General features: G+C 43.4%; 1 protein-coding gene across 1 annotated transcript in view; it reads right to left on the bottom strand.

The window, feature by feature from the left end:
• arap2 (ArfGAP with RhoGAP domain, ankyrin repeat and PH domain 2) overlaps window positions 1-22,187 on the bottom strand; it is a 176,588-nt gene that overhangs the window by 140,827 nt on the left and 13,574 nt on the right. Inside the window, exons 4-8 of the mRNA XM_080874158.1 lie at window positions 20,597-20,673; window positions 20,213-20,277; window positions 18,352-18,717; window positions 17,509-17,578; window positions 8,517-8,637 (exon numbers count right to left, since the gene is read on the bottom strand). Coding sequence (XP_080730284.1) covers window positions 8,517-8,637; window positions 17,509-17,578; window positions 18,352-18,717; window positions 20,213-20,277; window positions 20,597-20,673 — 699 coding nt within the window. The remainder of the gene's footprint in view (window positions 1-8,516; window positions 8,638-17,508; window positions 17,579-18,351; window positions 18,718-20,212; window positions 20,278-20,596; window positions 20,674-22,187) is intronic.

Genomic DNA, 22,187 nt, shown 5'->3' with positions numbered 1-22,187 from the left:
CTTCCACAGCATGTCTTTATCCTGTCTTCCTTCTCTCACCCCAACCGGTCCACAGATGGCCCCGCCCCTCCCTGAGCCTGGTTCTGCCGGAGGTTTCTTCCTGTTAAAAGGGAGTTTTTCCTCCCCACTGTTGCCAAAGTGCTTCCTCATAGGGGGTCTACCTACCCAGGTTAGGAGGGAACTGAGGAGGATTAATGGCAAGAAGGCAGCGGGTCCAGATGGCATCAGCTCGAGGGTCGTCAGGTCCTGCGCGGACCAACTGTGTGGGGTGATGGAGCACCTCTTCAACCTGAGCCTGAGGTTGGGAAGAGTCCCACAGCTCTGGAAAACCTCCTGTGTTGTACCAGTGCCAAAGACTTCACGCCCCAAGGACCTCAACAGCTACAGGCCGGTGGCTCTGACATCCCACCTGATGAAGACCCTGGAGCGGTTGGTCCTGGCTCAGCTTCGGCGCCTAACAAGCTCATCACTGGACCCACTTCAGTTTGCCTACCAGCCTGGCATTGGAGCGGATGATGCCGTCATTCACCTCCTACATCGTTCCCTCGCTCACCTGGAGACCGCTGGAAGCACTGTGAGAATCATGTTCTTTGATTTCTCCAGTGCCTTCAACACCATTCTTCCCTCGGTTCTGAAGGACAAGCTGGAGAACTCTGGAGTGGACCATCACCTCACTACCTGGATCCTGGACTACCTCACCGACCGACCACAGTATGTGAGGACTCAGGGCTGTGTGTCGGACAGGGTCGTCTGCAGTACAGGGGCCCCACAGGGAACGGTTCTGGCTCCGTTCCTCTTCACCATCTACACTGCAGACTTCTCCCACAATTCCACCCAGTGCTTCCTGCAGAAGTTCTCTGATGACTCTGCAATAGTCGGCCTCATCACTGATGGGGACGACAAGGAGTACAGAGGACTGACTCAAGACTTTGTGGACTGGTGCCAGCTGAACTACCTCCAGATCAACGCCAGTAAAACCAAGGAGCTGGTGGTAGACTTCCGCAGGCACAAGCATTCTCCACTGCAACCACTGAACATCCAGGGTATGGACATTGAGGCTGTGGACAGCTACAGGTACCTTGGTGTTCATCTGAACAACAGACTGGACTGGACTCATAACTCAGACGCCCTCTACAGGAAAGGGCAGAGCAGGCTGTACCTGCTGCGGAGACTCAGGTCGTTTGGAGTGGAGGGCCCACTCCTGAAGACCTTCTATGACTCTGTTGTGGCTTCTGCTAGCTTTTATGGTGTGGTCTGCTGGGGCGGCAGCATCTCTGCTGGGGACAGGAAGAGACTGAACAGGGTGATCCGAAGGGCCAGCTCTGTTCTAGGATGCCCTCTGGACCCAGTGGAGGTGGTGAGTGACAGGAGAACGGCGGCTAAGCTGTCATCCCTGTTGGACAACATCTCCCACCCCATGCAGCAGACTGTGACAGCACTGAGCAGCTCCTTCAGTGGGAGACTGCGGCACCCACGGTGTGGGACGGAGAGATTTCGCAGGTCTTTCCTCCCCACTGCTGTCAGACTCCACAACAAAGACTTTAACTGAACAAACACACACATCCACACATATGCAATAACACTAAGTGCAATAATCCTTTCTGGCATCGTTGTATTTTTACTCAGTTGTATATAGCATTCGTATTCTATTTTTATCTTATTGTATATTTTTATTCTATTTTATTCTACTGTATATAGTATATTATTTTATTCTATTCTGTACAGCTGTGTACTGTATTTATTCTTATTGTATTCTAATTTTTGCGTCATAACTTTTGCACTGTCCACTTCCTGCTGTGACAAAACAAATTTCCCACGTGTGGGACTAATAAAGGTTATCTTATCTTATCTTATCTTATCTTACCTTACAATATAAAGTGTCTTGAGGCAACTATTGTTGTGACTTGGCGTTATATAAATAAAACTGAATTGAATTGAATGTCAGAGGTCAGAGGAGAACGATCAGACTGCTTCAAACTACAGCTGAGGTATGCAGAAGAGCATCTCTGAACTGGGTACCACTCTTGTCAGCTAAAAACAAGAAGCTGAGGCTAAAATCCCACAGGTTCCCCAAAATCGCGCTGATGACTCTTAACTTTTGCTGCAACACTCAGAATGTCGGTTAAGTATCAAAATGTCAAGCTGCTGTTGGTGTAATGGTGTAGAAGGCATTTTCTTGGCACACTTTGGGCCCCATTATACCAACTAAGCATCACTTAAACACCACAGCCCACCTGAGTATTGTTGTTGACAGTGTCCTTTATGACCACAAAGACTGAAACAATGTTTTTTAAAACGTATACAGCACATACAATCAAGATCTGACAGACTGTCAGCCCCCACACACTTTCATGTCAGAAGGCCCAAGTTACAGACTACCGGTAATGTGTTTATGTATTTTACACTCTGTGATCTGTAGCTAATTTTATGCATGGACTTTTATAGCTGTACGGGGGTGAATTTTCATACATCTCAAAATGTAGCGAGGCTTAAACTTATCACTTTGAGGTGACATCTCTGCTAGGTGTTACATCAGATAACTTGAGTGCCTTAACTCAAAGTCCCTGCAGTAACTGTGGCCTTTATAACTTTGAAAACATTTTTAAGGCAGTTATTTCACAAACGGAACGGCTTGCTATGTGGTTTACTGCGACAACAGATCTTCTAAGAAGTCTATTCTTTTATTTTATTCTGTGACAAAACTATTAGCCTTATAATATTCATGGGTTAACACAAAGGCATCTGTGTCTCTGCGAAGATCCCATACGGTTTATAGGCGGGCCTTCTGGCTTTCAATAAAGGAAAGACGTCCAGCTAAAGAGAGTGTACGCTGGACTAGCATTCACCTGATTTAGCTAAGAGGAAAAAGCACTCCAAAACCCAACCACTGTAGCAGTGAAGTATGAAATAATGTGAAGTGAAACATGTACAAACATGTACAAAGCTTAAGTCTCACTGCAGGTCCTTCTGAGTTTATAATTCTGCCATCATTTTGTCTCTGGGCTGCTCCCAACCACTCCTCTGCTCTTCCTTACTCATTCTCTACACCTCTCTAAACGTCTTTCCTGTCATCTCGAGCAGAACCAACATGTGTTACGAGCAGGCTTGTGGAAAGGCAATTGCCAAAGCATCAGAATACAAATCATCAACCTTTTTTTTTTTTTTAAACACAATAAATCTCATCTCCTGTCTTGTAGCGCATTTGTCTGCAACCCCTCCGCACATCTCCAACATTCCCCCTTTCTGTCCTGTCTGTTTTCCATCATTCCTCGCCGCATCTCTTCCTGCCGCACTTTCTTCTCCCCCACCGCTGCCACCGCTCTGTGCATCACTTCTTCCCTCCCTCCTTTTTTCTCCCCCTGCCTGCCTTCCTTCCTCCTTCCATCTTTCCTCTCTCAAGCTGACAGTACCTAAGGGAAGGGGCCACCTGCGGACCAAGTGGGGAATCAGCCGACAGCTGTGTGCACACTCTCTCCGGTGGCCTTCAATTATTCACTCACTTCTCACTCCTCCTTTTCCCTCTCTCCATCTTCACTCTGCCCTTTTCATCGCTCCCTGCCGTCTCCGCCTTTACTTCTCTGTTCCTTTTTTTTTTTTTAAATATCGAGATTGCATGTCTGCTTCTTGCACTATCCACTCCTGCCACTTCCTCGCCTAATCCCTTTCTTCCCCTTGTTGCTCTTCCTCCCTCTTCTTCTATGCCTTTTGGATGCCTTTAACCACTCTCGCACACTCCTCCGACCATCACTCCATCATTTTCTCCCCGCTCTCGCCTCCCACCTGTATCAGCCCAGCAGCTCCTTAACTCCACTTCACTAACCAACTCCTTCTCTTTCCCTCTGTCTGCTCGTGTCTCCTTCTTTTTCATGTGTTTCCCCAAAGATTGATGACTCTCCGCCACAAGGCGAGTGGGCCTATTTAAAGATGCATGAGGTGATGAGGCCAAGTTTTATCCTCCTTTCTCCCTCTCTCTCATTTCTCCTCACAGACTCGTCTCTTGATGGCAGGAGCCACCTTCGCGAGAGCCATCCGACTGTTCCCAAGCGGTCAGAGGCCACCTCCAAATCAGACAGCCCTCTCCCCTTCCCAGCTCTTGTCAAGACGACTGAGTGTGACGTATGACGATCAGACAGCGTGATAAATGATGCCATCGAGGACCCGCGACTCATAAACGGACCAAACAAAAGAAAAGAAAAAAGGCTGGCAGTCATCGATATGATGATCCGCTGAATCAACAGAGAGGGGAGGGGTTGTCGTACACCCTTGGTCCTCAGAGTGGGGGGAAAAGATGAAAAAAGTTTTTGAAGGGCAAGTTGTTTTTTTGTTTTTTTTTTATGAGCTAGAGGTGAAGCAAAAACAAAAGAATCCTGAATGAAAAGACTGGATGCAAATCTTTGCTCGGTGGAAGCCACAAAGCAGCCAGAACTATTCATATCTCGTATATGCATAGTGTAAAATCTCCTGTTTGAGCTTCCATACATTTCGCTTTAGCTCTCAAACGTTTGTGCATCTGTGCACAATATAACTGAAATCCTTTGTTACCAAAATGGGATGATGTAACATAACTGATGGGCCACAACCTCAAAGAGTAACGAAGAAGCTCTCCCTAAGACGAGACGCTAAGAAGCTCTCCAGCTAGCTAGCTAGCCGGTACACACTTTAAGCTTTTAGTCTTTTGTGGCGTGTTTTGTGGCTAATTTCGCTAAGGTCAACTGACTGGGGAACAGAGAGTGAAGTTATCGGCAGTTCAATGTTATTGGTCAATATTTGCCAATCTCTCAGTATCTGCCTTTATAACAGCCCATAGATGTAATCTTAAAAAGTTACTTCCACCATGAGCCTAGATGTTTCATAATTTGTCCACCACAACTGGCAACAACTGTTTGAAAGGCCACAAACACAACAAGCAGCTGATCAGATACATATATACAACCATTTTTGCTGTATTTAACTTATCAAATATTCTGGTAACACAGTAGAGCAGCAGTTAGCATTGAAGCCTCACAGCAAGCAAGTCCTGGGTTCGAATCTACCATCTACCCAGGGAGTTTGCATATTTTTCCCACATTTGTTTGGTTCTGTGAAGGTGATAATGAAACACTAATACTTCACTTTATTTTTGCTCAGCTTTGCTGAAAATGCACCCATACATCAAACAAAAAACAGTACTGGCCAAAATCAGCCTTCTTGTCTGTTCCTGTCCGCATCCTTAATGACTTTTCTCCATGGCAGTAGCTGATGGTTACCTCTTTTTGTTACATCAGGTCTGCACTGGCTAATATTCAAAGGTTATTCTTCAAAATGAACATTTCTTTGTTTCCTCTGGTACATTTTGGAGAATGAGGATAAACCTAAATAAAATGAAGAAACACAAACCAGCATCATCAAGTTTTGCAATTTTGCGTCTAAATCAAGCTACATTTGCATCCCTACACAATCTTTTTCTCTTTAGCTGCTGAACGGGAAAACCGCACACTGCAAGACAAAAAAAAAACAATTAGCTGAAAGAGGCTAAAACGCTTAGTTGAGACAGTAAAACATTTTACAAAAGTGTTTGGTGCTAATTAATTCCATACAAGCACTGATTAGTACGGCTTTGAGTGCTGAGACTTCACAAGTGACGCTCTTCTCGACAAGAATGGTGTCAAGTACAAACACTTTGGGAACCATCGAAAGGTTTTAGCTTTTCAAAAGTCCTCCCAACCTGTCGTATTTTCTAAAGGAATGACCTTCTTCGCTTATTATCTGCACGTACGCCTCACAATGATTTGTATGCATTTTGGTTAAAGAGCAAATAACGGGAGATGTTCATTTCTGTCCCATTAAGTCCCTTTATCGTCTTCAGCTGACATTTTACATGGATCCACACGAATGCTGGGTGTTTTTACAATTTCTGCTCAGACTTAAAATGAAATGCTTCTTTACATAAATAATTATCCATTAAACGTTTCAATACGGGTTTCCATTAATGAATAACTGTATGTAGTACTTGTTATTCCTATGCCTTGGTCACCATTAAACTGACAGAATACCAGAGTAAAAGTTAGATTTTGTGCAAGGCCTGATGCTTAATGTCTGCTCCAGTATTATGCTGCCATTAAAAGACCAGTAGGGCTCTTCAAGAGCAATAAGGTGATCCTCAGTAATGACTATTAGCAAGTCAAATATTGAGGTTTCTATTCTTGGCTCAGATGTCAGCGTGTCACAAACCCGCGCTGAGGTCTCGGTGACCCAGTCGATTAAGATCTTTCAGCTCTACCTGCTCTCACGTATTTACACTGTACCACTCAATGCCATAACCACGCAGAGCTTGATTTCTGCAATCTAACTTATTCCCATGAATCAAAGGGCAGCCAGCATCTGACCCCAGAAACAGACCCTCATTTAGTGAATGAGCTGTCTGACCTGCGCTGCCTAATAGACTGCCATCAAGCAGGCGGGAGGTGAGGAGCAGAAAGTGTCTCCTTCCCCTCTCATTAAGGCCGACACAGACAAAGCTTCCACCTCAAAGACGATAAGCGGAGACAACTCGTGCGGCGTTTTGTGTGTGACAGTAAGATGAAGAGTAGAGGGAGGAAAGATGTTATTTAAGCAGAATTCCTGCAATACTGACCTCTTTAATAACCACATGCACACTCATCGGTAGATCATAATTTTCATTTATTCAGCTGGACAGAAAATAACACTTTTTCAAGCGTAATGGTAGCTCAACCAAACCAAGTCCCAATCCCCAAAGATTGGTTTACGTCAGTGACAGAAAACATCAGCTGATTTCCTTCTAAAGTGGTGTTTACACGGAGACAGGAGACTCCACATCCAAGCAGTCACTCCTGCTATAGTTCTAGTAGCTGTATTGTAAAGTCTCCACAGTCGGGTACAAGCGATCACGAAACACTCGTCACCCTCTGATGATAACATTTCCATCACTTGAAGCACAACTGCAGCAGACTCGCTAACATGGAAACTTTAACACACTTATAAGCAATCAAATAGAAAATCTCAAAAAAGGTGCCAATAATAAAACTGCTTTTTTTTCCTCCAAGCCACCTTGCAACCCGCCGCAGGTCCTATATATATCAATATCTGTTGTCACAGATGGCACGCAACATCTTTTGCACTTAAAGTTCAGCTACAATGCTGACATTTTCCCTCTCTGTGGCCCAGTGATCACGAGTTGTAAACATGGCCCTAATCAGCCTACACATACTAACACTAAGTATAAATTTAGAGCAGAATCCTGTTTCCCCTTAAGTAATTTTGCTTCCTCATTGACCAGCTGTTCTGCTACAGTAAACTCGAGCGGCGCAGATATATTGGCCAATTTTACTATTTTTCTCAACATATGTGAATTAGCAAAAAGGCCAATAAATGAAAGTTTAGGAAGTTTAGAAATTAAGAATCCAAAGGAGAAAGTTCGTCCACCAGGGGCGCTCTGCAGCTTCCCAGTTGGCTACACGTGTTTGGAACACCAGAAACACGACAGCTAATCTGAGCAGACTCAGTTTAAATGAGTAAGTAAAGAACTCAATATAACAAATGTTACAGAAATCAATTTGTCTCCAGCAATATATGAATTTTAAATCACTAAATATTGATCTTGGTCTCCAAAATTATGCACTTGCAAGTTCCCAGTCAGAATTTTCAACTAGAACAAGTCAAGGCAGTCCCACCAATCCCGACTTCACAATCCAATCCAGTGCACACATGCACAACTGTCAAACGTGCAGTTTGTACAGCCACTGTTATGTATTTGTGACTTGCTAAATAAGATGTATCCAGAGCACTGACTGTGCTCTGTCCATGAAGAGGCAGCAGTGATGTTTTTAAGCACAAGAAACAAAAACCAAGCACTGTGCTGGTTTTCTAGTGACACATGAATGCCTCTACGTTGCTAAGGAGCAAAACAAACCCCATTTTTCCTTGCTTTTCCAATTTTACCACTGGAAAAAGCTCACCTCGGGAGTGGTGTCACTCCCAGTCCCAACATCCGACTTGCGAGGCAACTGGAACGCTGCGTTAATCTTCATGCTAGGCGAGGCTAAACGCCACATCGCTGTACCTAACTCACAGACATTAAATGGATCTTGATCCTGTCATATCTGTCTTCAAAGACTGAAAATAAATGTATACAACCGTTTCTTTACACAGGGGTGCTTTGCAAAAGGATTCACAGTCATACAAATGAGCCTAATAAAACTGAAAATGAGTATGAGGAGAAAGAAACTGCAGAGAGAGAGCGTGTTAGAGAAGGAAGAGAGAGAAAATAGAGGAAAAAGGAGGTGAGACAGAAGATTGTCACGGAGGCATTCAGATATTCAGATGGCGAGGTAGGAGAAGAAAGAGACAAACAGGAAGGGAGGGGGGAGAGGCGGGGAAACAGGGGCGAGCGAGGAAGGAAAAACAAGGCTAGACGGGGAATCAGCCGGTCAGAGTGACAAACAGAAAGAACGGCACGTGTGGCTCATAGCTGAATGCAAAACCACAGAACAAAGAGGAAAAGGAAGCACTTGTTGTACCTTCTCTCTCAGCTCGGAATATGAAGGTCCGCAGGGAGGTGACTACCTCAAACTTGTTGTCGCCCAGTCCTCGCACCTGCCTGATAGCGCTGGCCAGAATCATCCCTTTGGAGTACATCTCCTAAACAGAGGAGGACACACACACAGCGAATAAACACAAGCACACACGCCGCTTCACGCATGTTAATAATGTTATTCAACTGCTGCTTATTCCTATTATCTGCATCTGTAGGCCCACAGTTATTATTTTCTGGCGCATTGTTTGTATCAATAGACGTGAAATCCTGAGTCGTATTACTCTCTGTTAGGACCACATTCAATTTCAAACAGCACTAACAGACGTCCTCGTGAAACCACAGAAACATCTTATCAGTAGGCCGTCAGATTTATCTGCAGAAATGAAGCAACCCTGTTCCGTGTCCAGCAATAACTTTGATAAATCGCACAAACGCTCTCGGACAAGGAGCGCTGCTCCGAGAGCCGGAACGAATTTGCATTGACGCGACCTCCGACCTCGAATTGGATACTTGAAATGTGCAGAATTTCAAAAGCAGGAAACGATGTCCAAACGAAAGAAAGTGAACTGCGCTACATTAAAGAACGCCAGCGCACGTGGCGAGACGTCATCTGGAAGTTCGTGAAACAAATCTACGAGCTGAAAACAAACTTTTAAATTTAAAAAGAGACGTGCACACGTGTACTGGGGATTCAGCACAGGAAGTGAGTAGGTAAAGCGGGACTTGGTTGTGTGCTTTGTTTCATTACCCCCCCTCCTCCCCAGCAGCTCTAGTGGAGGCATCCAAATAAGGAGGATGTTGCACTGGAGGCTTCGTGACCCTCTTTACAGTCTCCCTCGACAATGGCAATTACAGTACTGGGTCATCATGAATGGGAAACGAGATAGAATGGACAAAAAAGGAGAAAAAACCTCCAAAGTTAATATTATGACTACTGAAGAATCAAGGACAGACGGCATCACTATCAGTATTCAGAACCTGATGTGAGAATATAACACAGAAATGTCCAAGAACATCTCAGACTATAACGTTCCTGCAATAGAGGGAAGTGGGGGGAGGGGGGCAGCACATTATGCTTTTGTAGTGGCATGAAAAATGACATGGCTGTTAAAAAAAAGGGGGGGGGGGGGGGGGGGCAGACACGAGAATGCATTATTCATGCTGATAATGTCATTATCATTGCAAAATAAGGAGGAAAAAAAACACAGAAACAACAAATGACTTCATATGACAGCTTTTTTCCTTTTCCCGTTTTCTTGACCTGAATTTTGATTCCTGTGTATAAACTGTAACAGTTTGTGTCTGTGCTTCACCGTGCTTCTATCCCACAGTCACATGCAGAGTGTGCCGAGTAAGCGAAGGAAGAAAGGATGGATGGATGGATGAAAGAGGGAAGAGGGTGTGGGGAAGACAAAATGAGAAATTTAAAAAAAAAAAAGGATGTGAACTTTTGACTCCCTCTTGTCATTATTAATTAAACCAGTGACCTTGCCATCCACAAAAACCTATTTCTAGAGACCACGCAGCCAAAAATATACCAGCCGGCACAGTCAGTTAAGGAGAGTAGGGCTGAGTGGGAGGGATGGATGGATGGTGGGGAAAAAAAAAGAGATAAATTAGGTTTGGGTGAAAGGCCAAGGAGAGAAGTAAGGGAAAGAAAATGGTAAGAGCGTTGTGTGATACAATCAGAAAAAAGAGGTAAGGAGGGGAAGGGAAAAAAACAGAGGGGAAGGGATAAATCCATGATCAGAAAGAAAAAGAAACAGAGAAGAGGGAGGACAAAGACAGGAGAGGAGGCGCGTGGGAAAAAGAGAGACATCATGTAGAAATGAAGACGCCTAAGAGGGTCAAGAAGGGGTCCTTCTCATATTAAAGCAGGATGTTAACAATGGCAAGAAGTGGCTCAACCTAATTACCGACAGGCAGCCGTGTGCGTTCCTCTCCCCGGGAGTTTCACACCAATATCTCCCTCTTTCTCTCTAAATTTAGCCAGAAGTTAAAGGAAGGTGAGGAAAGGAGAAAGTAAGAGCGCGCGTGGATGAATTAGCTCGGCGGCTGCGCACGGATAATTATACCCCGGCATGGGTTAATTAATTGTTTTAATTCCAGTTTTGGGGTCACGCAGGAGAGACTTGTTTAATTGCGAGTTGTGCATCTGTAAATACTCTCCCAGCAGAGTCAGCGGAGACGTGCGATGTGACGGGAAGCGGCGGTCGGCGTTGAGATGACGCCATGCGCCGGAGCGGCAGCTGCCCGCCCGCATGCACGTGAAGGTTTTTGAGGCTGATCTCGAGAGGACTGGCTGCCAAGGAAGCAATGAGGCCTAACTATTACTCTTTCTCCAATAGCCGACACACCTGACTCACCTCCGTCTGCCAAAAGATCTCCTCCACACTCACCTCCCCTCCTCTATGACCTCTCCCCACTCCAACTTCAGCTGCTCATTCTTAGCCATACAAACCCTAGGGAAGGCCTCTCATTTGGTCCTCCATAGGGTTTGTCACCCCATGTCATTTTGCAGGGCGGTGTCGGTACTACCTCTCCTTTTTTGTGCGTGGAACTGCCTATCCTGCATGGATAACTCTCTGTTCTTTTCAAAAACAACCTGGTAAACTTCAGGAAACAATTAAGGCAGAGCAATGGAGCTAAAGCCTACAATAATAGAGGCGCCGTGTGGAGAGAAGAAAAAGAAAAAAGAAAAGAAAAAAAACAGGGAGGAGGGTTAAAAAAAAAAAAAGGAAAAGAAAAAGGATGGAGGAGGTTTTACCACCAGCATGGAGTTAAGGTTCTGGCATCTCAAACGCTCAGATTTTCAGTGGAGGCATGAGGACACCAACTGGCTGGAGGGAAAAATTGCACCTCCCGGGAAAAGCATCCACGATCAGCGAGCTGCCTGCAGTATTTAGAAGTCGATGGTGTCTGTGTTTTCTGTTTTTTAAACATGTAAAAACCAAATAATTTATGCCTAACTCTGAACAGTGAAGTTGTGAGATCATTCATGTCTCTCATATCTGTTGTCTGAGGATCAGACCAGAATAAAAGATTTAGACTTTAAAGTCCTAATGGAGTCGAATTATAATCCTAATTTTTAACCAAAGTCTGGTTCCCTTCCAAGTGTTAGTTTAGAGGTTACGCTGTTTTTCCCTCCCCTCCTTCTCTCCGGGACAGCAGAACTGACTGTGAATAGAAACAGCAAACACTAATACCACCGTCTCCCTACTGCTGACAGACAGAATCCATTTAACGGTATTTATTTCAGGCTGTGTTTTTGTCCATTTGATGGATTTAAGTCGCTCGGCGTCCTCCATCACCCACCGCTGAGCAAAATATCAGGCTATTTATTTGTCAAATGCTTCCCTACGTTAGCGAGTGGCATCGGCTAATCACCAACTTTGTCTGACATGTGGTGCCGGGCAGGATGTGTACACTGGGGTTTGGATTTTTTTTTTCCTTAGAGCTCACTGCCTGCTGAGCTGAGACTAAAAAACAAAACTAGTGAGAAAAATGAATCAGAACGCTTATTTTGCAGATCATAAAATAAAAACATGAAGCTGACAGATGATTAAAAAAAAAACTTGAAAGATCTGAGGAAATCTAGAAATTTAGGTAATAGATCGCTTTCACTATAAACATGTTAAAACATAAAAGCAATTAATGGGAGCAGCTAAAGGTATGTTAATAATTATTGAACTTGACTGCATTAGGGCACTTGATCAGGGTCCTGGGAGTCAAAATAAAAGCCATTTTAAGGATTTATACACACACACACACACACACTCACAGTGAAAAAAGGAAACACTCAGCATCAGAGCAGGCATCTTAGGATGATACTGGAGATAGTAAGTAGAGAAGCTTTCAGGCTTGCAAGGGAGCTTTTCCACATCAGACTGACTAACACGCAGACAGACAGATAGACACACTGAAAGACTGATCCCCTGTCCTAAAACCTCATCTCCCCTTTGGCCTTCTATCCAGCTTCATCCCCCACCCCAGCCTCTCATCTCTTCATCCCTCGCAGCCATCCTCCTCCACTTCCTCCTCTCACTACCCCGAAGCAAGGCTTTGGACTGTCTTCATGCACGCACACACACACGACACCAATATAGGGACCCCGGAGACTACATCTCAGGCCCGCAGCTTTCTCCCAAGTCAATCCCACTGTTGACGAAATCAGGCGAAAGGCGTGATTGATCAGACAGATTGGATACAATGCTGCACAGAGAGAGAAGTGAGACTGCGAATCTCGCTACTCTCCCACGCCACCTCCGTTACCCCTATGATGACATCATCGTGGCCAGAGACCTTCAAGTTGCGACTGAGATTAAGTGCGATTAGTTCTGTCTGGTGCTGACAGATCCCAGGGGGGTTTTCAGCTACAAAAAAAAGAGATTTTTGGGTGTTGGAAAGTTTGGCAAAGAGAACAAGCATGGGAATGTTTTAGCGTGTAGGCATTTTTGTTTTTGTGTACGAATGCTAGAGACAGAACGTGATAAAGAAAGAAAAACATACTCATATCAGTATTGACTCGATCTAAGAGTCCAAACTGAAGCTCAGCGCAGACTGCAGAAGTCTGTTTTTTGCTTGTGTCTTTTAAGATATGACTCAAAAGGGCAAACCGTTTTCATTTAAACCAAAGAAAGAAGATTTGTCTGATGGTTTTATAAGCAACTTTGACTCACACAGTTACAAATGCAATAAAATAATATTTTTTGTTTCATTACCCAATGCTCCAGGTTTAAATCTTTTATAGACATTATCATTTGCTAAGGCTTCAGAGACACAGGCCTAAAGACTTATCAGCAAAAACTGTATAGTCTCCAACCAGTTAGCAAGGGGCTGCTTGTGATGGCTAGGTCAGATTGAACCTCCTTGCTTTGGTAATATTGTGAGTAGAATGTGAAAAAAATATGACAAACTGTAAGTGAGATTGTTTAAAGTAAAAGTTGTGTTCTACTGCTTCAGTCAACATTACTTTGAAAGTGAATTATCTCTGTGTCTAGTTTGTTTCACACTTCTCTGTTTCACTGTCACTTGGCTAGTGGTTAGTGTGTGTTTGCAAAGAAGGCTGGCTCCTCCACGTAACCGATGAGCAACTGCTGCAGCTGCAACGTTTTCCGCTTTGTGAGCAATTTCACCGAGCACCAAGCATTCATTCACCAACTCGTAGGGAAATACACATTATTTCCCCCCCCAAACAACCGGTAGTTGCCAGAGTATTGTCAACTGGCATCTAGGCTTGCGTGACACAGGCCTGGAGACCAGTGAGATACTTGGTCAGTTAGCAGTGTAGCTTTGTAGCATTAGCTGCAATTAACCACCACAAAATACTAGTAGTATTCAAACACTTTTTACTGCTCATGAAGGACATGTTTAATTCATAATAGAAAGAATGTAATGTTTCAGCTTGTTTAATTAGCATAATCTCACATAATCTAGTCAATATTTGATTAGCACGGTAAACATGTTAGCACTGTTAGCATCACTAAGCTACTGACTATATTGCTGTATATTAAGTTTTACCTAATTAGACACAATTTCACTGACTAATATGAGCCTAAAAATTCAATGTAAACCAAGTCTAGCTTAACTTTATTTCTTGCTTTAACTTAATGTTTATAGGTTAATTTAGCCTGCAAATGATCTCTAACTGGTGCCTAGCATGCTTAAATCGCTTTCCTTTGAAAATAGTTCTCAAAATTGCTTATTTTTGTTCTTGTATTTACTCTTGCCTCAGATCTCTCTGACTGGCATAATCTTGTAATGAGTACAACTCCTCTGAGATGAGCTGTGAACGCCCACATCAGGAAGACAACAAAAAGGTTATGTAGCTTGAGGAGTACAGCATTTTTTTTTTGTAGTCACAAGAATACACGTCTCAGCACAGCGAGGGAAAGAAAGCCACCAACTCATAGTTCAGTTTCTGACATAAACCAGTGCTGAGAGACTTCCTTTTAATGTTCTTCTACCCCCGCGCTAACCCTCTGGAGGTGGCAGTGGGTGGTATGCTGGGTGGTGCAGCCTCAGCTGGCCGCACAAAGCAAGGATGACAGAGACATTGTACTCAACCTTTCCATTCACCCAAAACATGATGAAGTCCTCTACTGTCTCACAGGGGAGAGTCACACTGGCAGGACTTTAGAAGTCTTATTATACTTTTAAAAGTCTAAACAACAATGCTCGCTCACACACACACACACACACACACACACACACACACACACACACACACACACACACACACTAAAGCAAACTTTCATCTTTCCAGAGACTGTCATCCCTGCACCGACAGTGACACAGAGTATAAAGTGCTGACTCGTTGGCCTCCCTGCCGATTCCCGCCCTGCTGTTGATGGAGCGTGTCCTGATAAATAAAGCGACATATGCATTGGAATGGGAAAACGAGGGGAAAAAGAGAGAGAGAGGCAAAGGGAGCGAGAGAGCATGGAGAGCTATAATTAGTAAGTGATTAACGAGCAGGCATCAGACAGGTCCCACATCATTGATTGTGATGTTGTGCAATGCTGCTGCAGCGAAAACAAGTTGGCCCTAGGAGGGGGATATGGGGTCACTGCTCAAACACACATCCACACACACGCAGTAAATGTGCCTGTTCCTACTGCAAAACACATCCAGTGGTCATTAGTGAGAGCATAATGGCAAAGCACATTATGTCAGACTTGAAACTAAAAGACTTGCATAATAAAAAGTTTGACTGTGCTAAATTCCACATACTCTAACCATGTATCCAACAACTCCTTCTATACATGATTTAATGTTTGCCTTTCCCATCAGGCTCCACTATCAGTCAGCTCCCAGGTTCCCAAACTGATGTGTGTGTTTAATCATATCCAATGTACTGCAACAAAAAAAATTTCTGAATGCAGAAAATATTTAATCTCAATAACAGTTTCTTGACTGTGGTACAAGCGAGCATGTAGATTTTGCATAGAGATTTGGGAGGATGTTATACTTTGATAGCGAACAGTTTTAGCTTTATGTAGGAATACTTCCCTTTTTTAAGTTCACACTTAGTTCGGGAAATCACTTCTCAGATTAATAAACAGTTGGCTCAGAACTTCACACAGCACCGCTGTAGACAGACAGGCACATGGCCCCTCCCTCCACTAGAAGCTGAACACATGAACAGCAGTGGATATTCAGAAAACTAAACAACATTTTATGATGAATTTGGAAGTCACTAAAGCTCCCATTTTAACAACTTTAAAGCAGCTATCATAAATATTGATCTAGTAAACAAACACATTAATGTTAGCTGTTAAATTATTAGCTATTACTCAAAGCCAACATTAACTGTCAACTAAATTAGCATTAAAAGTTAGCAGCTATGGCTAATAATAAAACAATATTTTTGTGGAATTTGTCTTGATTTTTTTGTGTCATTTATTTCCCTTATGACATCAAAAACAGCACACAACACACTGAGTATCAGTATTGAGCTTAAAATTCTAGCATTGTTACAAAATTCAAGCTTATTTAAAGCATTGCAGATCAGCTCATTTCAATGCATTTCCACATCACCCAATACGCTTCTATGTGTATTTGAAACTTCAATACAGAGCATGACATTTAAGCTTCTCTACCTTGCTTACAGTTGCTGGATGTCTGAAAGCCGCTTTGCAACCCCTCGAATGAAAAAACTGATACTGTTTTTATGTTTTAAATACATTTGTTGTTTTCTCTTCTGATTTATCCTCTAGACAGGTAGGCAATCAAGTTTCCCAAGGGGACACATGAGAAACTGGGACTGTTGTGGAGGGCCGCATCAATAAGCTTTGAAGGAGTTAAAATTAATATTGCGCATAACTAAGTTCAGCTCATTGATGCGGCACTCCACAACCCGTGCTTTAGACTTTTCAATATTGTATTGAGTGGCTGAGGACACATCAAGGTTACACACACCAACACAAAGTAAGACAGTTATATGTGGAATAATAAATGGGTTTCGGTTGATTAGATTCCAATTTGGAACTGACGTGATTTCAGTACTACTATAATTAAGCTTCTCTCAAACTCAAAATTGTTTTAACCATTACCATCTATAGCTCGGTCATATTTCCACATTTTGTTTAACTCTTTACTTAATCTAAATTCAGACATGTCTTACTTTGAAAATCTCTTTGTATTTCCTAAAAAAGGTAAGATGGAAATGGTTCTGACATAGATATGACACATCACTACCCATTGACAAGCCTGCTTACCTCACAGATGTAGCATAACGGCGACAATAAATACGGTCTTCAGTCTGCCAGTTCACAGAACTTGTATCATTTAGAAATTATTGGAGGTCGATGGAAAAATTGTTTGATTCACTGTTGCATTTTATCAAAACTATTAAATGATTCAGCATTCAGTCAATGTTTTAAGTGACTGAATGCTGAAGAAAACCAGTGCTTGCATGTATGTTGGCAGCCTCTGTAGTATCTTTTACAACTCTCACCCAACCCTGACGCAGTTCTCTCTTCGTCTGAAGATGAGTTAGGCAATACTAAGCGAAATTTAAGATGTAGGGAGAATAAAACGAAAGAGAGAGAGAGAGAGAGAGAGAGAGAGAGAGAGAGAGAGAGAGAGAGCGAGAGAGAGAGAGAGAGAAGAGAAAGGGACAGAGAAATGCTGAGGAAGGCTTTCCCTCTCCATCTTTCTTTCCCAGAGAACTGGTCAGGTGCCAACATCAATGTACTTTACTGTATGGCTGGGTGGGCACAGAGAGTGCTGGTCCATCATGCGTGGTGTAATGTCGCTCTGTCCTTGCCCCCATTCTTTACTCTGCCAAGCTAATAATGATGACAATGAGAGAACGAAGGGAACACTTAGGAACTTGGCTCAGCTGCTCGCAGCACAGAGGAATGAAGCAGACTTTGCCAGTGTGACAGTGGAGGATGTGTCAGCAGGACACAAGGAAGACAAAAGTTTGGCAAAGCAAGACGTTTAAGGCCGTATTTCCCCCCATTACCTACCTTGTCGTTGTTGTAGTAGGTCAAACTCTCACCATCAAATCTCACCCACCTCCTCTGAAAAACACATTTTCTGCACACAAAAAAAGAGAAGCAGAAATGTGTTTGATACACTCACAAAGTAATTAACCAAAAAAAGAAATCAAGCGAAATCCCCAAATCTCAGGACAGCGAGTCAGTGATCCGCTCTGTACAGGTACTCATATTTCATCAAGAGTGTCATTGTTTCATTAATGTCAAGAGTTGTTTCAACAGCTGTCAATTAGCATAATCAAAACAAATGGCCACTTCCAATTTGAATATTCAACAGCCCAAGGGCAGTTTGCCAAAGTTATGCTAATCAGGTGAGGAAGGAGAATATAAAAAGGAAGCAAATGACTGATAGCTGTGGCTTCAAGCAACAGTGGAACGTGCAGCACCGAGGGAGACACGGGGAAAAGAAAATGTAGTTTTTGACAGGAAAGCTGAACGAACTGAAATAAGACATATCGTGCATCTCAATGCTACGAAGTTATCTCCCATCTTCTTTTTTCTTTCCTTTCGATAGTGCCTTGCATTAAAGATAGATCTGCTTCTGTATCCAATACCATTTATCAGTTTTAAGCAATCATCCGAGATAGAAGACACACGGGGAAGCAGAGAGTGCAAAATTTATTAGAGAACAGTTTTCTGGCCATTTGAGATGCATGTTGGGATTCAGAGGTGTAAAAAAACAGTATATACACTAAACCTGCACTGATCTTAAGAGGATATAAATATCCTCCAGGCAGAGTGGAGCTGCAGAAAAATTGACCTTCATGCATGTAGAGCTACCTCTAAATACTAGTATGAAGCAGTGTAACCTACCCTTGAGGTGACAGCTTGTCCAGCCAACCCACTTTGAGCACCTGCCGTTTGGGGACTCCATAGAAGCATGCATATGGAGAAATATCAGGCAGTCCACTTTTCTCTGCAGCCCCCACAGAGTCTGCAGCTTGTGAGTAGAGGTCACAATTCACCATGATCAAGGATTTATTATTAGAGCCGGAGGCAGCTGGACCGACAGCAGCAGCGGGGTCAGGGGTCTTGGAAAAACTTTGGTCCACACATGCCTGCGGCAAAACGGCAGCACACTCGTCCACTGTGGAGTAGTCGTCCCCGTAAGGGTCTGGAATAGCTGGAGCTGGTGGAGACATTTTTTCTTTGGACTCTTTCTTCAGTGGTGTCTTTTTTCTGCACAGAGGACATCAATAGTTAGATGGCATTAGCAGTTAATCAGGAATTACCTTGTGTATGCATCACATGTTAAGAGAAAAATGCTGATTTGCTAAAAGGACCCAATTGTGCTTATTTCCAGGTTTCAGTTCAGTTCAGTTTTATTTATGGTCAAATCACAATGACACCTGCCTCAAGGTGCTTTATATTTTATGGTAAAGACTCTACAATAATACAAAGAAAAGTCCAACAATCAGATAACTGTCTGTGAGCAAGCACAGGCGACCGTGGGAAGGAAAAACTCTCCTTTAACATGATGAAACCTTCAGCAGAACCAGGCTTAGGAAGGGGCGGCCATCCGCGATGAATGGTTGCCTCTATTAGAGTAGCTTTTCATGATCTACAGCTTAAAATAATTTTGAATTATATTATTCTGAGGCCTTGGTGCAGCCATTGTTCAGCTACTTTTTGTTAAGCCTTCACTTTCTCCTGATTGGCTCATCTACTAAAACCAAGTTTGGAATAGAGGGTGGGCGGGGCTTCTTAATCTGAGAACAATGTGACTGACATGACATTTTTGGAATACCCTCATTTCATTGACATCAAAAATGTTGTTTTGAAGCAGATTTTGACAGGAATTACTAACTTGTTAATTATTTGCTTATGTCATTCAGCTAACTGATTCTTAAACTGTTTGAATCAGCATAAGAAACAGAAAAAACCATACAGCACAAAAGTAAGCTAGGCTAATTGCCTCCTGAAGTATTTATATTTATCTATGTAGACTGTACGAGTTCCTCGGTTCTGTCGTCACTAAAGAGACGGCTGCCTTCACTTACACACAATCAAGTAGTGAGCAGTTTCATGTGGGAACTGTTTCCTTTCTATTGAACCGACCGTGTCACTGGGCAGAGGGAAGCGTGCACTGAAGTGTGACAAGAGGCACGTGTTTCTAGCAGGAGTACTGGAATAATGGTGTTCTCCGGAACTGAGCTGCAAAGTTAGCTAGGCTGCATGCTTCGTTTGCTTGGTGAATGTAGCTTGGCTATAAAGAAAACGGTTCCTACATGAAATTGCTTTCTGTAAACACTGCTGCAGTAAAACCTGGGAGGGGCACTTTCACCAGCACAAGGCAAGTGCAATCTGGTTTCATTACATTCAGGAGAAGAGAGATCTCTGCAGCCAATACCTGCAAACTTAAGGCAGCCTAAATAGGATGGCAGAAAGAAGGAAAAGAAGAAGAAAGAAATTGATATTTCGGTGTTCTGCCTCTTTAAGAAGGCCCATTCTCACAAATCTGAGGAAGGACATATATATTAAATATTTCTAGTGTAGTTAATCACAATAGTTATTTTTTCTCATGCAAAGTGGCCACATACTGTTATCAGCACTTTACATGCCATTATACAACAAAATCTGCAGTGTATGAATCCCAGTCTTCATTCAAATATCTGGATTTCTTTGTGTGTATATCCAGAGTGGGCTGGAGCAGCATTACGTGAGCATACTATACCTCTGTTTCCTCCGTTTTATCTTGTCCTTTAAACCCTTGTGGGGCTCTTCTTTAGCACCTTGGTCCTAGAGAACACAGCAGAGATTAGCATCAGATGAAAAGGAGGTGTCCATCTTTCAGTCAGACACAGTTATTGTCTCGGTGCACTAAACTATGTTAACTTTAGCAGCGAGGTGACATTTCTATTAACCTCAGGGGGCAAGCTGAAACGAGCACATTTTACACTCTGTGTGTCTACAGTGACAGCATTAACACTGAGAGGGAAGTTGAGTGTGCGGACTGCAGCCGAAACACCGAAGATAGCGTCGAAGATCTGAGAAATGTCTGTTCCTCTTTGGCGAGCTGCTACTCACTGTCCAGTAGTGGGAGTGTACGCTGTCTTACCGGAGCACTTTTGGGGGTGTTGAACAGGAATATTTCACCGTAGGGAGCAATAGGCGTCAGGGTTCTTTGAAGTGGAGCTAAAAAGGACACAGAGACAACACGATGGTGGTTTGTCACGGCACTGACACTTGCAAACCACAGTGTGAAAGCCTAAACGTGGTGCTTGAAAGTAGAAAGCTTAACTGGATTGTTCCAGTTCAATTTTTAATCACTCAGATGTTATAGTGTCCTTTGATTAGACTAACTCACTGATCTGAGCAAACGTGTCAACGATTGATCCGTGCAAGCAAATACACCAATTAAATTTCGCTTCAGCATGCCTGTGTTTCTGCCTCGGCCCTCATCCCAACACACAAAATGAAAGTGCGGTCCTCGCTGCCAAGACATTTCTCTGTCTGGGCTCCTGCAGGGACCGTGGTCGGTGGAAGCAAAGATGAAGAAGAAGAGCGTAGAGACTCCGGCCAGACGCTATTAGTCTGGAGACCCCGGGCCACCCTGCGTGGGCTGCTGCCTGTCACTGTGAAAAATGACGCCGCCCTCTCCTGAGGATTGTGAGGGCCAGAAGACGCCACCACAGGGCTGGACACACACACAGACACGGGTGGAGGAGCAGATATGCGCGCTGACAGTGGCGTACAAAGATTGAAACACCCTCGGACATGTAAAGACGCCTCGAGACAAACACAGACATTAAAAGGATCTACAGCCATATACGTAGACACTCGCACTCCTACGGACATGAATGTACTACTTTTGAAATCCTTACAGACACACACTTCCAAACAATGCAGCCCATTACCGAAGTACACAGAGGGCACGGTAAGCTTTATGAAGAGGTCAATTTACTTGATGACAGAATCCACTCCAACAAAGTCGCCTTCTCCACAGAGAGGCTTGGTGCGCAGATAGCGACCATCAATCATCATCCATCAGCCGACCTTCAGGCCACTCATGGGTCTCTCAGAGGGCCGTCAGATGCCGCTGTATTCAATTCCTGTCTGATTCCCTCTACTCTTCCCTCGCTGGATCGGTTGCCAGCTTCTGCATTTGTTTCTCTGCTTCTTTATCTGCTCATGAGCAGACTGTCAAGTCGCAATCTGGGAAACGATTTAGATGCAACCAACAGCTTGGTGTTAGCGTGGAGATTATTTTGTTTCTCCTGTCTTTACGTTGGGGTGTTATGGGTTACTTTGTTATTACTTGTTTGTGACACCTCATTGCTGAGCAGGGAGGACACGGAACTGAAACTGCATGAATTCAAATTAGTCACCAAACAGTTTATTTGGTGCACTGCTTCCCTAAAGTTAGCAGTGTTTAAAGCATGAAACTCTACAGCACTGCTTTACTAGCTAACATTTAAATCTTTTTTTTTACTGTAAAAGTTTATTTCTAATTCTGTACAAGAAAAGATTAATTTACAAAGTAATCTACAATAAGATTAACTAGAGAGGCCTTTATTTAGTGCCGTTTAGAAAATGTTAGCATGCTAACAAGCTAACAATATTAGCTAACCTTATTAGCTAGAGTTACTTCAGCTGTTCAACTGCGTGCTAAACAGCTAACTACAGTGAAGCAAGGTGATTTACACTAC

This window comes from Rhamphochromis sp. 'chilingali' (genome assembly GCF_963969265.1).
Source record: "Rhamphochromis sp. 'chilingali' genome assembly, chromosome: 1".
NCBI lineage: Eukaryota > Metazoa > Chordata > Actinopteri > Cichliformes > Cichlidae > Rhamphochromis > Rhamphochromis sp. 'chilingali'.
Note: the sequence above shows the minus strand (reverse complement) of the source record. Positions and strands in the feature narration are given on the sequence as shown.